General features: G+C 37.3%; 1 protein-coding gene across 1 annotated transcript in view; it reads left to right on the forward strand.

The window, feature by feature from the left end:
* The first annotated feature begins 8,827 nt into the window (after positions 1–8,827).
* Positions 8,828–19,977, forward strand: part of STPG2 (sperm tail PG-rich repeat containing 2) — a 604,044-nt gene continuing 592,894 nt past the window's right edge. Inside the window, exons 1-2 of the mRNA XM_059162334.1 lie at positions 8,828–9,270; positions 19,246–19,358. Of these exons, the coding sequence (XP_059018317.1) occupies positions 9,162–9,270; positions 19,246–19,358 (222 nt within the window). The 5' untranslated portion in view covers positions 8,828–9,161. The remainder of the gene's footprint in view (positions 9,271–19,245; positions 19,359–19,977) is intronic.

A 19,977-nucleotide genomic window follows, 5' to 3' on the forward strand; every position in this document is an offset into this window, starting at 1 on the left:
TCCCCCGCCAAAAAATAAAGCTGCTGTAAAATCATTGTGTAGGATTTTATGTGGACATTAATTTTCAACTCCTTTGGGGAAATACCAAGGAGCATGATTGCTGGACTATATGGTGAGTATGTTTAATTTTGTAAGAAAACTGCCAAACTCTCTTTCAAGGGGCTGTATCATTTTGGGTTCTCTCTAGCAATGGTCCTATTACTCTACATCCTTGTCAGCATTTGGTATTGTCAGTTCCCTGGATTTTGGCCATCCTAATAGGTGTGTAGTGACATGATGGTTAATTTTATGTGCCAACTTGACAGGCCTATAGAGTGTTTAGAAAGCTGTTAAAGCATTGTTTCTGGGTTTGTCTGTGCTGTGTTTCTAGAAGACATTAGCATTTGATTCAGTAGACTGCCCTCATCAATGTGGGCAGGCATCACTCAATCCATAGGGGGAATGAATTGGATGAATGAATGGAACAAAAAGCAAAGGAAGGGTAAATTTTCTCTCTTGAACTGAGACAGCCATCTTTTCCTGCCCTTGGACATCTGAACCCCTTATTCAATGGGCCTCCAGACTCTGGGACTTACACCAATGGCCCCCAATTCTCAGGCCTCTACCCTTGGACTGGGAGTTATACCATTGACTTCCTTGGTTCTCAGGCCTTTGGACAGGTACTGAATTATATCATCAGATTTCTTGGTTCTCTAACTTGCAGACTGGAGAATTGGGACTTCTCAGCCTCCATAACTGTATGGGCCAATTCCTGCAATAATTTTCTCTCTCTCTCTTTCTCATTTTCTCTCTCTCTCTCTCTCTATATATATATATATCTCATTGGTTTTGTTTCTCTGAAGAAACCAACATAAGTAGTATCTTTTTATTTTGCATTTCCCTGATGATATATGATGTTGAACATCTTGCCATATGCTTACTAGTCACCTATAGATCTTCTTTGATGAGGTATTTAGGTCTCTTGTCCTTTTTTAAAAATTGGGTTGCTTGTTTTTTACTGTTGAGTTTTAAGAGTCTTTGCATATTTTAAGTAATAGTGCTTTATCAGATGTGTCTTTCACAAATATTTTCTCCCAGTCTGTGGCTTATCTTCTACTTCTCTTGACCCAGTATGTTTTCACTTAGACATATGATCTTATATGTCTTCATATTAATAATTGGTACTTTAGTATAGATGTGCTTACTAGTATGGATATGTTTAATGTACTCTAACAAGTGGAAAACTCTGATTCATGGTACTACATCTGAAAATCTGGCTCTTTTAATTCCCAAACTTTTCCTCTTGGTCTCCTTCTATCTGATAGAACAATACTTCTTCTTCTTCTTCTTCTTTTTTTTTTTTTTGATAACATTTTTATTTATTTACTTGACAGTGAGAGAGCAGAGGCAGGGGAAGCAGCAGAGGAAGAGAGAGAAGCAGGGAGCTAGATGTGGGGCTTGATCTCATAATGCTGGGATCATGACCTGAGCTGAAGGCAGATACTTAACTGAGACACCCAGGTGACCCTCAGAACAATACTTCAAAAAAATTTTTTTTTAATTATTTATTTTTGTCGGAGAGAAAGAGAGAGAGAGAGAAAGTGCACAAACAGGAGGAGTGGCAGGCAGAGGGAGAAGCAGGCTCTTTGAGCAAGAAGACCAATGCGGGACTTGATCCTAAAGCCCTGGGATCAAGAGCTGAGCAGATGGCAGACACTTAACTGCTGAGCTATTCAGAAAAATACTTTTTTTTTTTTTAAAAGATTTTATTTATATACTTGAGAGAGAGACAGTGAGAGAGAGCATGAACGAGGAGAAGGTCAGAGAGAGAAGCAGACTCCCCATGGAGCTGGGAGTCCGATGTGGGACTCGATCCCGGGACTCCAGGATCATGACCTGAGCCGAAGGCAGTCGTCCAACCAACTGAGCCACCCAGGCGTCCCAGAAAAATACTTTTTTTTTTTTTTTTTTAAGATTTTATCCATTTATTCGACAGAGATCACAAGTAGGCAGAGAGAGAGGAAGGGAAGTAGGCCCCAAGCTGAGCAGAGAGCCCATGTGGGGCTCGATCCCAGGACCCTGAGATCATGACCCGAGCTGAAGGCAGCAGCCCAACCCACTGAGCCACCCAGGCGCCCTGAAAAATACTTTTTAAAAAGACTTTATTTTTTAAGTAAGGCTGGGTAAGGCTCGAACCCACAACCATGAGATCAAGAGTTGTATGCTCCACTCTCCACTGACAGCCAGCCAGGCACCACAGAACAATACTTCTTAAAAAAACAACAAAAAGAGGAGCCTGGGTGGCTCAGTGGGTTAAAGCCTCTGCCTTCAGCTCAGGTCATGACCCCAGGGTCATGGGATCGAGCCCCGCATCAGTCTCTCTGCTCCGCAGGGAGCCTGCTTCCTCCTCTCTCTCTCTCTGCTTGCCTCTCTGTCTACTTGTGATCTCTGTCTGTCAAATAAATAAATAAAATATTAAAAAAATAAAAGTATTAACTTAAAAAAAAGCAACAAAAACTATCAGCAAATGTGGATGTCTGTGACCACATTTAGGAAATAAATAATTAATATAAGCATGGTTCATTTTTTTTTCCTCAAGAAGAAGCCAGTACTCCTGTGTTGTTTTAGAACATTTACAAATTTTGGTTTGCTCATTAAATTTAAAGTACTAACCTGGTATCAAAAGTAATATTACTTTGTTGGTGTTTCATTTTATATTTTACTATCTTTTAAAAAATATTCAACAAACATTAAAAATGTACTCTTTAAAATGTGCTATCTAAATGCTGTAATTAGGGGCTCCTGGGTGGCTCAGTGGGTTAAAGCCTCTGCCTTTGGCTCAGGTCACCATCCCAGGATCCTGGGATCGAGCCCCGCATCGGGTTCTCTGAGTGGCGAGGAGCCTGCTTCCTCCTCTCTCTCTGCCTGCCTCTCTGCCTACTTCTGATCTCTCTCTCTAAAAAAAAAAAAAAAAAAAAAAAAAAAGCTGTAATTAAAAAATGATGTTTCCTAAAGTTTAACATTCATAGATAAGACGTGAAGGAAGGGCATTTCTAGGCAGAGATAAAGTCTTGAACAAAAGTACAGAAATGAAAAGGGCAAGGTTTGTGTGAATGTTATGTAACTTATGTGAATGGGGCGTGCAGGAAGATACAGAAATGGAAAAGTGGATTGGCTTGTTTGAAACACCCAGTGCCAAACTTACACAGTAGCAATAAATTTCTGAGCATGGGAGAGATATTTTCAAAATGGCACTTAGGAAGATTAACCTAACTACAGTGTGTGGGATAACTTGTAAGAGACAAGTTACCAAAGGGATTCCAGTTGAGATGTTAGAATACACCACATCAGTAGGGTTGAGAACATCATCAAAGTGACAGCAAGAATGCAGTGAGGGGTAGATTTCAGAAAGATCACAGGCAGAAACAATGGAACTAGCAGCTGTTTAGATGTGGGAGGAAAAAAAAAGTAGTTGTCTAAGAGGTTTTAAGCCTGATGTATGGGAAGATATTGCTCTTCTGAACAGAAATAGGAGACCAGGAGTATGATGAGGCCATCAGAGAAAAAAATGAATTAAGGTTTGGGAATATTTAACTTGAAGTGAAGGTGGATCACTTAGCAGATACTTGGAAATGCCTGAATCTCAAAGGCGATACATGGTTTGACAATGAACGATTGCATATGGGGAAAGAGAGAGGATGGGAGAGAAAGAAAAATGAGAGAAAAACAAAAATTAGAGGAGACAGTAGATGCTGTTAAGGGATAGTATAATGAGAACCTGGAAATTAGAGTACCTTGGACACCAAGAGAAAGGAAGCTTTCCCAAATAGGCAATTGTGGAAAAAACTGAGGGTGTTTCTCTTTTACACAGACTCCCTGTTCCTTAATAATAGAACCTGATACCCAGAGATGGGCTATGTTTTCCAGCCTCTTTTATAGCTATACGTACCTGCTGACATAGTTTGGGCCAATGAAATGTAAGCATGTATTTTGTATGTGTTACTTCTTGGAAGTCTCTGAAAAGAAGGGGGGCTATACTTTTGTTTTCTCTTCCTGCTGCTTATAATGCCTGGAATTCTAGTAGGTAATTTTTAGACCATGAACTCAGCTTAGACTGGGAGGCATACATCAAGATGTGGAGCAGCATAATAGAGCACTGTGGTTCCCTGCCACGAAGGAGCCACCGTATCGCCCCTGAAAGACTACCTCCAGAATTTCCTTTTTAGATGAATTAACAAACATACAGCCAATCTCAAGTAAGAACTGAGGAAAAAATTACTGGGTGTGAAAGTAAAGCATAGCTGGGGACATGTCCCTTATAATGGCTATGAAAACAGGTCTAGAAGGGGGCCTGGGTGACTCAGTAAGTTAAGTGCCCAACTCTTGATATCAGCTCAGGTCTCGAGCTTAGGGTTATGAATTCAAAGCCCCACACTGAAACATACTTAAAAAAAAAAAAAAAAGAAAGAAAATAGGTCTAGAGTCAAATGAACTAGTTTGAAATGCAGCTCCATTATTCATTAACTATGTGATATTGGGTGACAAATTTAGTGGCTTTCAGCATACTAATAAAGACAGTAATAGAGCCTACTTCATGAGTTATATGAGAAAAGATTTAGATTATTGGTATAAGATGCTTCACAGTGCTAGCATATAATAGGTGTTCAATGAATGTAAGTGAAAAAAAATCAGGTGGTCACTGATAACATGGTATAATTTTAAAAACACATTTCATGAAATTTTTGTATTTCAGAATCATAATATGTCTGCAGTTTAGAGAAAGAAATTTATATTAAATAAAATACTGAACATAAAATATACTTTATGAGCTTCAAATGATTACATAAGTATTTTCACCATTTTAACTTGAATACATATCACTTTACAATGTGACTACTAATAACATTGACAAAGTATATTCTGTTGTATAATACATGCCAAGTGATGTATCACCATTATTTGATTTTTATTTAGGAAAAAAAGCAAAACAATGGAAACCAAATCATGATGGACTGAAGAAATTAGTTTTCAAAACCAATTCTGTTTTATAATATTTATAAGGTATTTAAAGCTATTGAAGGAAGAATTCCCACATCTCATGCAAGACTCCAGATATCACTGCAATCTACTTAATCCTCAGAATATTGTATGGAAAAATTGGTGACTATGGAGTTCTTCATTGCAGGAAACGTATTTGATAAAGAATCAATCTGATTTATTTATTCTAGTGGTAGCCAACATGGAGGAATGGGAAGAATCCAAATTTTGTAGTCAAATAAATCTTAGTTCAAATATGGGTTCCATTTCTTACTAATACCGTGGAAATAACTGTATAGGGTAGTTATTTATTTATTTTTTAAAAGATTTTATTTATTTATTTGACAGACAGAGATCACAAGTAGGCAGAGAGGCAGGCAGAGAGAGAGGAGGAAGCAGGCTCCCTGCTGAGCAGAGAGCCCGATGTGGGACTCAATCCCAGGACCCTGAGATCATGACCTGAGCCGAAGGCAGTGGCTTAACCCACTGAGCCACCCAGGCGCCCTGTATAGGGTAGTTAATTAGCATTAAGACTATTTTGCAGGAACTGAGAAGTGCTGAGTCAAATTCTTTATTTCGTCTTTATATGTAATTATAATTCTATGTTAATGTATTTATTTTTTTCTGCAGCACACTCATTTAAAACTATTCAGGAAATATTTACTACAATGAGAGATAATGAAAAAGATTTACTGTTCTCCTTTAAAAAGATTTTCCAATCCCAAAATATGGTGTACCATTCTTGTTACTGAATCGTAAGAAAGAAATAATAGCCGGGAAAGGTAGAACAGCTACAGTGATTAAGGAAATAGAGGAAGGATTTTCTTTAAAAACTTTTAAAAACTTCTTTTTCTTTAAAAACTTTTAAAAACTTCTTTTTCTTTAAAAACTTTTAAAGAAAGACTCTGTGTTAAGAATAGAGATTCTGAGAGACACCAAGTATTACAAAATTATAAAGAGTGTTGAAGGTGTATCTTTATTTAGATACAGAGGTGTGTTATTTATTTATTAAAAGATTTTCTTTATTCATTAAAATATTTTATTTGTTTATTTGATAGAGAGAGAGAGAGGGAACACAAGTGGGGGAGTGACAAGGGAGAAGCAGACTTCCCACTGAATGGGGAGCCCAAGGCGGGGCTCAATCTCAGGACCCCAGGATCTTGACCTGAGCAGAAGGCAGACACTTAACGACTAAGGCACCAGGAGCCCCCAGAGCTGTGTTATTTAGATAGATCTGACCACAAGACCCAGCACCATTATAGTACCATTCATCAGTTACCCTTCTATGAGGTCCTTGAGAAAAGAACATGCACAGAGGAAACAGGCAAGATAGAAAAACACTGTATTTGTACCTGGTACAAAGGTTTTAAGGTCACTAAGTCCTGTTTAGAGATCTGCAAATGAGCTAGGATAAACCGTATGAAGAACTCCTTCTGCCTAAATTAGGTTAGGCTCACTGGCCAAAAATCAGATCAGAGAAAAAGCAGATAAACCTTTCTTTATCACTTCCATTCCCAATCTCAAACCCAAATATATCCAAGGAAAGAGTAATCAAGGCCAAAACAGACTTGAACAGCCAGAAGGAGGTTGTCAGTCCACACCAGTGTTTACTACAAAGATGGCCTAGACTTCAAATTGCAGTCTGGGTTTCTATTCTTGTTTGGGTTAAGGGAAAATGAAGTCCCTAAGGAATGTCCACCAATAGAAAGCTAATTTACAGCACCACTGGCTCATCCTCCAAAGCATACAGATTTTTCTCTTTTCATCTGTATTGTAAAATGCGGTAGTAAATGGGTTCTAGATCTCAATGGGTTATCTGTGGAAGATTGGGAAAATAAGGCTTAAATAACTTTGAGGAAATTATGAGGCTTTCTGCAAGCATGCAAGGAGAAACAAGTCCACAAGAAAGAATTATGGATCAACATCTAGTTTCTTAGGAGGAAGAGGCAATTTCTAAAGTCCTGCAATATATATATTTTTATTTTATACATCTCTCTTGTCACCTCATATTACCGCTGATACACATCTCTTTCTCCATTCCTTACAGAATGGAGAATGAACTTGTCCTATTTTTGTATCACCACAGCCTAGCAGCAGTCTATAGTATATGCCTATATATCTCTGTCTCTATCTCTATGCATTTGTCAGTGTGTGTGTGTGTGTGTTTTAAGAAATTATTTGACACAGAGAGAGATCAGAAGCAGGCAGAGAGAGAGGGGAAAGCAGGCTCCCTGCCGAGCAGAGAGCCAGACGCGGGTCTCAGTCTCAGGAACCTGAGATCATGACCTGAGCGGAAGGCAGAGGCTTAACCCACTGAGCCACCCAGGTGCCCCTGCCAATTTGTTTTTTAAGTAAATGATTATTCAGCTAGATACTGAGTAGGAAAAAGAAAAAACGTATTACAGATATATCCTGTAGAAGCATACAGCTTTGTATGGAAACATCTCACTTTTATGGAACGACTGTCATAACAAATGACCCACAGAACTGGGTATCAAATCGTGTTCTGCAGAGCATTAATATAAAACTTTGTAGTAGAGGGGCACTTTGGTGGATCAGTGGGTTAAAGCCTCTGCCTTCAGCTCAGGTCATGATCCCAGGGTCCTGGGATCGAGCCCCACATCGGGCTCTCTGCTCAGTGGGAAGCCTGCTTTCTCCTCTCTCTCTGCCTGCCTCTCTGCCTACTTCTGTCAAATAAATAAATAAAAATCTTAAAAACAAAACAAAACAGAAAACTTTGTAGTAGATACAAGTTAAAGTACTGTAGCTCATTGGGGGTGAGGCATGGTCAAGAGAGTATCTATTTAAGCCTTTAAAGATAATTAGAATGTGGAAGGGCTTCTTGCTGGGGAAACAAAGCAAAGCAAAACAAAACAAAACAAAACAAAACAGGGCGCCTGGGTGGCTCAGTGGGTTAAGCTGCTGCCTTCGGCTCAGGTCATGATCTCAGGGTCCTGGGATTGATTCCAGCATCGGGCTCTCAGCAGAGAGCCTGCTTCCCTTCCTCTCTCTCTGCCTGCCTCCCTGCCTACTTATGATCTCTGTCAAATAAATAAATAAAGTCTTTGAAAAAAACAAAACAGCCAGAGGACATTTTAAGGTGGATTCTGACACAGACTCAAGACCATTGCACAAGCCAGGTTCCTTTTACCTGAGGTTAAGAGTCTCATTGGTTGGGGTGGGGGTGGGTGGACTGGGCCTTTTCAAGCCCTTGGTTAGAAACAGAGTGAGGAGACGCTGTTGCCGTTGCCTGGCATGTGACAACAAACAGAGCTTTCTGTCACCGGCCTTTGCATTGCTTCTCTTGGTGAGCTTTTCCTCTCTTTCCTCCGGTTCCCTGTTTCTTGTCACCACCACTTCCTGAGATTCTCTTCGAGGTTTGGGATTCTCTGTACGATAGAGCCAGAGGTGTTTTCCCTCTGTGGGTGCGCATGTAGGTGTAGTAGCTGGGGGGGCTGAGTTTGCGGAACCCAGGCTCTGCGGAGAGAATGGTTTTTTCTTTCAGTTTTTGCTATGTCTTTCCCGCCGCTCTAACTGGCTCCTAGCAGAAAGAGATCATGGTCAAGCGAGCTCTAACCCCTTCTAACGTATTTTCTAGAGCTCTTCCGACAAGCACAAACCTTAAAGCCGTTGGCGCCGCAAGACGACCTGGGCTCTCCTTTTGAGTACGCGGTGAGCGAAGGGCGGAGCAAGGCGGGCCGTCCGCAGCTCAGTGCGCGTGCTCCGAGAGCTTGGCGGGGGAGGAGTCCTACGCCCCCTCGCTCCTAGAGACTTCCGGGGCTGAGAGAAATGGGCGGAGGAAAGACCGGAAGTACAGAGTCCGGCGCCTACTTTTTAATCTCCTTTCCTAGCGGAGTACTTCAGTTTGCGCCTGGTGAACAGTTAGATGGTTGTGAGGGGTGTCTTATTCCCGGTCGCCCTCCCTTTTACTGTACCACGGGGTTCTAAATTGACCTAGAGAAAAATCTGACCCCAGTGAGCGGGTAGGGAGACAGCGTCTGTGGTTAGCTCGTCCATTTATTCAAGTTCTGTTCGACGCTCTTCAGACCGTCGTCAGCTTCCTTTTGCTCCTCGCCTCTAGTGGCTTTGTTTTTACCCTTTTTGCAGCGGCGGCTTCTCCCGCTCCGCCCCTCCCTCCCAGAATTATGTATGATCGAGCTCCCCGCTTGTTCACATTGGCTGAAGGTGGCAGCACTGAGGAGCATGTGGGTCCTGGATCCTACCAGGTACCTTTCCTGAAGCAGCAGGCAACAGGTAAGAGGTAGGGAAAGGCAAGCCTCCCGTGACGGACACCTCACTTTCAGCCAAGCTCGCTTCTGTGTACTTGTTAAACACAATGGTACCTTAATAAGTGTAACAAATTAAAGACCGTGTTCAGCGGTGTCAAAATAAAAAAGGCTTGAAAAGCATCACAGGATAAGTATTTTGGGTTATGGTTGGTGGTGAATACATTGTTAGGGAGGTTAATGTTTATAACAACTCAGTTGTATTAAATATAGACATAGGCTCCAAGAACCTTGATATTGATATCGATGCTGAAAAGCAGCAAAATTAAAAAATTAAAACAATGACAACTCTGCACTCCAGAGAAACCTAAATCAACCTACTACCCTAATGTCATCGGTCATGTAAACACAGTAATGGCATTTGTTTAAAAATACAGTGTAACAACAGAGGAATGCAGACTAACAATGGAAAAACTATAATTTGGATGGTAGTAAGCTTCTCACATTCTCTCTCACCTATACCCAACATTCACCCCACATACATTTCAGTAGTTTCAACTTTGCATTTTCTAGAAATTCATGCTCACTCACCTCCATGCTTTGGTAGCTGCTGATACTTTGCCCAGTATGCTGTTCTTCCTTCCTAACCTCACTGAGTCCTACTTACTCTTTTAAACTCAGGTAAAGTGAAATTGTTCTTTGACTCTACTATTTCTCAAGTCTTTCTTTGATTCCTTAATGACTCTTTCATAGGACTTTGATATTATATCTTAATTATCTGTTAACTTATCTGGCTGCCACACTAACTGTGATTCTCTTGGGGGTAATAGTCATGATCTTGTTACTCTCAGCTTTAAAATTTTTTTTTTTAAGATTTTATTTATTTATTTGACAGAGAGAGAAATCACAAGTAGACAGAGAGGCAGGCAGAGAGAGGGAGAAGCAGGTTTCCCGCTGAGCAGGGAGCCCGATGCAGGGCTCGATCGCAGGACCCCGAGACCAGGACCTGAACTAAGGCAGAAGCCTAACCCACTGAGACACGCAGGCGCCCCATCAGCTTTTAAATTTTAAAAAATAACAAACAGTAATTCTTGGAATAAAATTTAAAAAAATGTTTAATGGGCTACACATAGCAGAATTAAAAACTCACTGCATGACTTATGTGAACTCTGCTTAGAAAGCAGTAAGTGGAGTGTTGCAAGACCCTGCTTTAACTGTTTTATAGAATTTTGCCTTGCTGACTTGTGAAAGAAGCTAGGAGATTCTATGCTTAGCAAAGAAAAGCAGCTGCATCCTATGGAGCCCTATTTTAGTAATACTTAGCGACAACATGGTAATAATTAATAGAAGGTACAGGTATTATTTCTCTACTGGATAATTTAAAAGCTATTATATCTTTCCTAGGTTCATTTGTTTTACCCTTCTTTAAGATCAGTGACACACTGGTCTATGGAGAAATATACACAGTTAATTCAATTAAGGGTCAGGTAGATTTTTATAGAGAATGATGTAGGTAGAATAGATGTTAGGACTTTATATAACTTGTTACCTTGACCACAGTAGAGCAAAGGAATTTATAATCTTAGATCTTCATAAGAAAGATGCAAATACTTGTTATTTCTAACTTTTCTCCTTCCTAATTACCACTCTCATATTACTGTAGCCTTCTTGGTCAATCTTCCAGTTTATTATCTTCACATTTTCCTCAGGAAATTCTTTTCACCCCAATCTGTAAACTTCATTGCCTCAGCCTTCAGCCATTTAATCAGAGAGACTCTTTTCAACCCAGGATTTGCAGCCTAAAAAGAACACACTGAGCTGCTCCGATTTCACAAGTAGGAGAGAGACTGGATGTTCCAATTCCAGATTATTGAGAGCTATTCCTGATTTTCTCGCATTTATCTAAGAAGGAAGGATATTTTTTCTTATCAAAATATAGTCTTTTTAGTAATCTGACGTCTCCTGGCATATTATGCTAAGGAGAATTTAATTGCTTTTTGAACTTGATTTACATAATAAATGGCACCCACATCAGCTGTATATTAATTATCTATATTGGTTCTATATTAGTTATCTAAGCTGGGTAACACTAGCTCCTAAATATAGTCTTTCCCAGATTTCTTCTTTGGTGGAGGAGTGGTTAGCTTTACCTGCTATAGAGGCATGAGCTGTCCATGGTCTGCACTCATGCTCATGAGCTTATGCCACCAATAATGATTTATCTTATTAGCCAGTCAGAATTTAGGGAGACCACCTCAGGGAATGCAATCTGTCCTTAAATAAACAATATATATGTGATTGCTGTATATGTTATCGCTGAAGATGAGTATGTTTCAGAGGTCTAGTTATTGCTTTTATATGAAGAATGACCCTTTTGTTTTGAGGCTGTAGCTGTGGCTATGGAACTTGCCCTTTAATCACATGCTGCCCACCTTCTTTCTCAGAATGGACTAACTTTTATTGCTTCATGCCAGTTTGATTTATCTTCTGCTGTTGGTGCCTCAAACTCAGTACTTCCCAGACTGAACTTATTTCTTTCTTTTCAAATCTTTCTTTCTCCTGTATTCCTAATTTCTTCTTTCTGACTGACAGTTTGATTTATCATTTGTAGTTGGCACTTCACATGCCGGTATATCCATATGTCCCAAATCAAACCTTTTATCTCACACTCCACTAACCCTAAGTCCCCAGAACCATCTTCTCCTATATTTTATACCTTAATTATTGGCAGCACTGTTTGTAGTATTATTATTTGTTATTCTGGTTTTCTCATTATTAGAAGCCAGAGTTTTAGCTTATTCATTATTATACCCTCACTGCATCTCTCCACACACAATAAAGCATTCACTATTGTTAAATGAATGACTAAAGGTATAGTTTAGAATATCACCTATGAATTCTGTATTTATTGATTAGTATGCAGGGCACTATGATAGGGTGGTCAAACATCTTAATTTATATGGGAACGTGGTTTTAGCACTGAAAGTTCTATGTCCTGAGCATGCTAGAATAGTTAGCCACTCTAAATGTAAACATTATGTAGACAATTGTGAATAAAACAGACAAGTCCCTTCTTTCATGGAGCTAATCAGTATAAACACTTTGTTTTTCTTGTGGTTTTACTTGAGGTCAGTATTTCATGTACACTTTTAGCCTATTGATGAAAGATTCTATATAATTAATTTTGGAAAGCTTCACTGAAGTTTTTTTGAGTACTGGCTTCCTTGAATAGATGGGGCTATTGAGTGTTGTTTCTTTTCTATTTTTCTATGAATTTCAGTATTTTGCAATTAATTTCACACTTGTTTAGGTAGATTCAGATTCTCTGCCATGGTATTAGGACAGCTGCCTAAGAGCTAGTCTGAACTTAGTTTTCTTAGTTTTCATATTTATCTCACATTACCTCATGTTGTATGATCCTAAATTAAAAAAAAAAAACCCAAAACCCTTTACTTGAAAGATTAAACACTTATGTAGAAAATTTCATAAAAATTATAACATCAAAAGTAAATACTCAAGAAACATAACATTGCCCAATTTCTCTTTTAATTATCCTTCTTTCACTCCCCTACAGGTGAGCCCTGTTCTGATTTTTATGGCAATCGTTTTTTTGCTGGTCTTTATGAATTACTAAATCCTGTTGGTGAAATAGCCCCTTTATCATAATGCAACGTCTCTCTTATCCCTAGTATTCACTGTTCTAAAATCTGCTATGTCTGATTTTAATATAGTCACTCCAGCTTCCTTTGATTCATGGATGCATGGTGAATCTTTTCCATCCTTTTATTTTTAACTTTATGTCTTTATGTGTTATGAGGGTTATCTGTAGACAACATAAAGTTAGGTCTTATTTTATTATCCAGTTGACAATCTCTGCTGTTTATATTGGGGTACTTAGAACTTTTTTGTTTAATTTAATTATCAGTATCGTTGTGTTTAAATTTAATCTCTTGATATTTGTTTTTATCTTATCTCTTCTTTGTTTCTTTTTTTATCCCTACCTTGTTGAATGAGTTTAGTTGTTTTTTAATTTTTTTAATGATTTTGTTTTCACCTTGACTATTGCTTTACTAGCTATACTGCTTTATTTTTTAGTGGTTGCTCTGAGATTTACAATATACATCTCTAACCTATCACAGTGTACCACTTCACATTAGTATATGAACCTTACTAGAGCGTTCTTCCATTTCTCCCATCTCATCTTTTGTGCTATTGTAGTCATATATTTTACTTCTATATATGCTATAATGTCACAATAATTTGAAATTATTTTTGCTGTAGTTATTTTTTTTAAAGATTTTATTTATTTATCAGAGAGAGAGAGAAAGAGGGAGAGAGAGCGAGCACAGGCAGACAGAATGGCAGGCAGAGGCAGAGGGAGAAGCAGGCTCCCTGCCGAGCAAGGAGCCCGATGTGGGACTCGATCCCAGAATGCTGGGATCATGACCTGAGCCGAAGGCAGCTGCTTAACCAACTGAGCCACCCAGGCGTCCCTTTGCTGTAGTTATTTTTAAAGAGATTAAGAAAAAAATCTTTTATTAACTCACATAAATTTGTCATTAACTCTATCAGTGTACTTTTTTTTTTTTTAAGGTTTTTATTTAAGTAATCTCTATACCCAATGTGGGGCTTGAACTCATGACCCTGGATCAAGAGTTGCACACCCTTCTGACTGAGCCAACCAGGTGCCCCATATCAGTGTACTTTTCATTACAGAAGTTTGATTTCATAATTTTTATATCTTCCCTTTATTTCCTCATCCTGTTGATCTTTCTTCTACTTTGTTGAACACATGGAGAATATTTATAAAGATATTTTAGTGTTCTTTTAAAAATAATTTTTATTTAAATTCAATCAATATTTAATGTATTATTGGTTTCAGAGGTAGAGGTCAGTGATTCATCAGTTTTATATAATACCCAGTGCTCATTACATCATGTGTCCTCCTTAATGTCCATCACCCAGTTATCCCATCCTCTCCATTTTCCTCCCCTCCAGCATTCCTGTTTGTTTCCTATGCTTAAGAGTCTCATGATTTGTCTCTCTCTCTCTGATTTCATCTTCTTTTATTTTTATCTCTCTTCCCCTATAATCCTCTGTGTTGTTTTTTAATTTCCAAATATCAGTGAGATTATATGATCACCGTCTTTTCCTGATTGACTTCTTTCCCCTAGCATAATACCCTCTAGTTCCAACCATGTTATTGCAAGTGACAAGAGTTCTTTTTTTCTTTTTCTTCCTTTCTTTCTTTCTTTTTTTTTTTTTTTTTTTGATGGCTGGGCAGTATTCCATTGTATATAGATACCACATCTTCTTTATCCATTTATCTGTAGATGAACACCTGGGCTCTTTCCACAGTTTGACTATTGTGGACATTGCTGCTGTAAACATTGGGGTGCACATGCTCCTTTGATTCACTACATTTATAGCTTTGGGTAAATATCCAGTAGTGCAATTGTGGGTCATAGGGTAGCTATGTTTTCAACATTTTGAGGAACCTCCATACTGTTTTCCAGTGTGGTTGCTCCAGCTTGCATTCCCACCAACAGTGTAGGAGTGTTCTCCTTTCTCTGCATCCTTGCCAACCAACATCTGTCATTTCCTGACTTGTTAATTTTAGCCATTATGACTGGTGTGAGGTCATATCTCACTGGTTTTGATTTGCATTTCCCTGATGCCGAGTGATGTTGAGCATTTAGAGCATTTATTCATGTGTCTGTTGGCCATTTGGATGTCTTCTTTGCCGAAATGGCTTTTCATGTCTTCTGCCCATTTCTTGATTGGAATTTTTTTTTTTTTGGATGTTGAGTTTGATCACTTCTTTATAGATTTTGGATATTAGCCCTTTATATGATATGTCATTTGCAAATATTTTCTCCCATTCTGTTGGTTGTCTTTTGGTTTTGTTGAATGTTTCCTTTGCTGTACAAAAGCTTTTTATCTTGATGAAATCCCAGTAATCCATTTTTGCTTTTGTTTCCCTTACCTTCGGAGACATGCCTAGCAAGAAGTTGCTGCGTATGTTCTCCTCAAGGGTTTGGAGGGGTTCCTGTCTCATATCGAGGTCTTTCATCCATTTTGAGTCTATTTTTGTGTGTCATGTAAGGAGATGGTCCAGTTTCATTCTCCTGCATGTGGCTGTCCAGTTTTCCCAACACCATTTGTTGAAGAGACTGTCTTTTTTCCATTGGACATTCTTAACTGCTTTGTCAAAGACTAATTGACCATAGAGTTGAGGGTCCATTTCTGGGTTTTCTATTCTGTTCCATTGATCCATTTGTCTGTTTTTGTGCCAATATACTGTCTTCATGACTTCAGCTTTGTAATAGAACTTGAAGTCACATTTTGATACATCAGCTTTGGTTTAATTTTTCAACTTTCCTTTGGCTTTTCAGGATCTTTCCACTTCCATATAAATTTTAAGATAATTTGTTCCAGCTCTTTGAAAAAAGTTGATGGCATTTTGATAGGGATTGCATTGAATGTATAGATTGCTCTAGGTAGCATAGACTTTTTAACAATATTTGTTCTCCCAATTATGAGCGTGGAATGTCTTTCCATTTCTTTGTGTCATTTTCAATTTTTTTAAATCAGTGTTTTATAGTTTTTGGAGTACAGGTCTTCCACTGCTTTTGTTAAGTTTATTCCTAGGTATCTTATTTTTGGTGCAGTTGCAAATGGAATTGTTTTCTTGATTTCTCTTTCTGTTGCTTCATTAGTGGTGTATAGAAATGCAATAGATTTCTATAGATTGATTTTGTATCCTACAACTTGACTGAATATCACTTATCAGTTTTACCAGTTTTTTTGTGAAGTCTTCAGACTTCATGTCATTTGTATCATGTCATTTGCAAATAGTGGAAGTTTTATGTCTTTCTTACCAATTTGGATGCCTTTTATTTCTTTGTATTGTCTGATTGCTGTGGCTAAGATTACAGTATATATTGAATAAAAGTGGTGAGAGTACACATCCTTGTTTTGTTCCTGACCTTAGGGGGAGAGATGTGAATTTGTCATGATTAAGGATGATGTTAGCTGTGAATTTTTCATATATGGCCTTTATTAGACTGAGATATGTTCCCTCTCAACCCACTGTGTTAAGGACTTCTATTACAAATGGATATTGTACTTTGTCAAATGCTCTTTTCTGCATTTATTGAAATGATCATATGCTTCCTATCCTTTCTCTTATCGGTATAATGTATCACATTGAATGTTTTCTGAATACTGAACTACCCTTGCAATTTAGGAATAAATCCCACATGATTGTGGTGAACGATTTTTTTGTTGGATTCAGTTTGCTAGTATTTTAAGGATTTTTACATCTATGTTCATTAGAGATTGTAGTTCTCTCTCTCTCTCTCTCTCTCTTTTTTTTTGTGGTGATTTTGGTATCAGGGTAATGCTGGCTTCATAGAATGAATTTGTAAGTTTTCCTACTGGAATAGTTTGAGAAGAATAGGTATTAACTCTTCCTTAAAAATTTGGTAGAATCCCCCTCTGAAGCCATCTGGTTTGGACTTTCGTTTGTTTGGAGTTTTTGAATACTGACTCAATTTCTTTACTGGTTATGGGTCTGCTCAAATTCTCTGTTTCTTTCTGTTTTAGTTTTTGTATTTATGTTTCTAGGAATTTATTCTTTTCTTCTAGGTTGTCTAATTTGTTGACATATAGTTTTTCATAATATTCTCTTATAATTGTTTGTATTTCTGTGGTGTTGGTTGTTATTTCTCTTCATTTGTGGTTTTTTTTTTTTTTTTTTTTGAGTCCTTTCTCTTTTTTTTCCTTGATAATTCTGGCTAGAGGTTTATCAATTTTATTGATTTTTTTTTTCTTCTCAAAGAACCAGCCTCTGGTTTTCATTGACCTGTTCTTTTGGTTTTTCAGTTTCTATAGCATTTATTTCTACTCTAATCTTTATTATTTCCATCCTTTTGTTGGGTTTTGATTTTGATTATTCTTCTTTTTCTAGCTCCTCTGGGTGTAAGGTTAGGTTCCTTGAGATTTTTCTTGCTTCTTGAGGTGAGCCTGTGTTGCTATGGCGTTCCTTCTTAGAACCACTTTTTCTGCATCCCAAAGATTTTGGACCATTTCATTTTCATTTTCATGTAATTTTTGATTTCTTCTCTCATTTCTTGGTAGACCCATTCATTGTTTAATAGCATGTTATTTAACCTCCCTGTATTTGTGCTATTTCTAGATTTTTTTCTTATGATTGGTTTCTAATTTCATAACATTGTGGTCAGGAAAAAAAGCATAGTATGACTTTGATTTTTTTTTAAAAATATGTTGAGACTGGTTTTGTGGCCTCATATATGATCTATTCTGGAAAATGTTCCATGTGCACTTAAAAGAAATGTGTATTCTGCTGTTTTAGGGTGGAATGTTCTGAATATAGCTGTTAAATCCATCTGGTCCAGTGTGTCATTCAAGTCACTGTTTTTTAATTGTTTTTCTGTTTGGATGATCTGTCCATCAGTGTAAGTGGGGTGTTAAAGTCCCTTACTATTATTATATTACTATGCATTATTTTTTTTATGCTTGTTGTTAACTGTTTTATGTATTAGGGTGCTCCTATGTTGGGTGCCTACATATTTGTTATATTTTCTTGTTGGATTGTCCGTTTTATTATTAGATAGTGTCCTTCTTTGTCTCTTGTTACAGTCTTTGTTACAGGCTTATTTTGTACAATATAGCTATTGCTACCCTGGCCTTCTTTTGATATCCATTTACATGATAAATGTTTTTCCACCCCCTTCCTTTCAATCTGTAGGTGTCTTTAGGTCTGCAGTGAGTCTTTTCCAGACAGCATATACATGGGTCTTGTTTTTTCTCTATTCAGTCAGTCACCTTATGTCTTTTGACCAAACTGTTTTTAGTCAATTTATATTCAAAGTAATTACTAATAGATATATATTTATTGCCATCTTTTTTTTTTTGTTTTGTTTTGTGGTTGTTTCTGAAGATTTTCTCTGATCCATTCTTGTCTTTTTCTCTTTCATAGTTTGTTGGTTTTTAGTGATATAACAAAGAATTAATTCTTGATTTCAGTTGCGTTTTAGTGAATGTGGACTTCAAAAGAAACACATTATTTCCTGTTTCAGGAAGATTGTTTTTTATTATTAGCCCAGATTAGTAAATTTTAAATTGTAGTAATTATTGCCATATATTCTGACAGTAGTGTACATTTTCCTTTAGTGTATAAGAGTCTCACAAATTTTGTTCCCTCACTTTCATTCTTTTTATTACCCATTAAAGATTCTGCTCTGCTCTCTCCTATATCTTTTGTGATATTTGTGTTGCTTAAATTATACTCATTTTCTTGATACAGTTCTTGTTTTTTTTTTTTAATCAGTCTTTCAGAAGACTAAGTCTGTCTACTAAGTTTATCAAGTTTGTCTAATTTTATGATTATTTGTTCCAAAGAAATTTGTATCTTAGATTTGTAAACCTTTGGGGTCAGGCAGTCAAGAAATACTTACCAAGTACCAACTATGTACCAAAGCAAAGAGACATTATTAATTACTTGCTGTAAAGTCACTTTAAATTATTTCAGTCTAAGTTGTTGCCACAACTTTATATATGCTATTCTCTATAAATAATAGATGTTGCTCCAAAATGTAAAATGCTAGTCTTCTGAGGATGAAAATATTTTATTAGCTAAGCATAACTGTTGTTTTCATCTTAGCCAAATATTCTTAGAAGAAAAAAAGGCTTTTGCTTTTTATTTCTTTAAGTATTTTTTCTGTTTGGGACTTTGAGTTCTGTAAGTTCTTTTATTTAATATATGTTAATAAATGTTCTGCTGTTAATCAGAATTTTAAAAAATACAGCAACTTCCATGGCTGTATTCTGATAATATAGTGTTCTGATAATATAGTGTTCTGATAATATAGTCTCCACGGTTGAGGTTACTAAATGATTTTATATATTTTGAATGCTTTTTCTCTGAAATCACTGGGACCCTATCTTATCTTCCAGTGATATGATTTTACTTTTATAGGTGGCTATGCACCATTCCTTTCTTTGGCTGCCAGAGAAAGTACTTTTACTGTTGCCTCTAACACTGAGAAAGCTGTTCCAGGGCCGGGGCACTATAATGTTTCAGAAGCACAGGTAAATTTATAACAGTTATTATAGTTGTTAGAGTTAATAAGAATTATACTTTCCTCCTCTCCTAGACTAATATGTCATTTGTCATATTTTCTTTTCCCTTCATATCCTCTTCTTTCTCCTTTTAATCTATATTTTGTTATTAGAATATGAGAAAATTAAAAGTGTTTATTGTTGATTGCCTGGTTGGATGTTCTTCATTGTTCCATGTATTCTATAAGACATAAAACACTGTTACGTTCTTCATGGTTCTTGGGATTCTTGAGTGGGAGAATAGGACTATTGAATGAATTATGGCGCATGAGAGCTGTGCAGATGATCAAGATATGTAGATGGAGGATGGCAATAGAATTAAAAATAGTTTTTGTAAATATTCTTAAGGTATAGCTACTTTCATTGCCTCATCTGGCTCCTAAACAGTCTTGAGAGTCTATGACCAGAATATCTTTGATGATCCATTCATGTTTAGAAACAATATCTTCATAATTGTGAATCTCATCTTTTACCCTTTTCACATTCATTTTGCCTTCATACATCATGACTCTTAATTGAGCTTAGCAGATCTTTATTTCCTTTGTTGGAAGCCCAGGTGCTATCATTGATGACTTAATTGTTGCGTTAG

Source organism: Mustela lutreola, chromosome 1 (genome assembly GCF_030435805.1).
Source record: "Mustela lutreola isolate mMusLut2 chromosome 1, mMusLut2.pri, whole genome shotgun sequence".
In the NCBI taxonomy this organism is placed as follows: Eukaryota; Metazoa; Chordata; class Mammalia; order Carnivora; family Mustelidae; genus Mustela; species Mustela lutreola.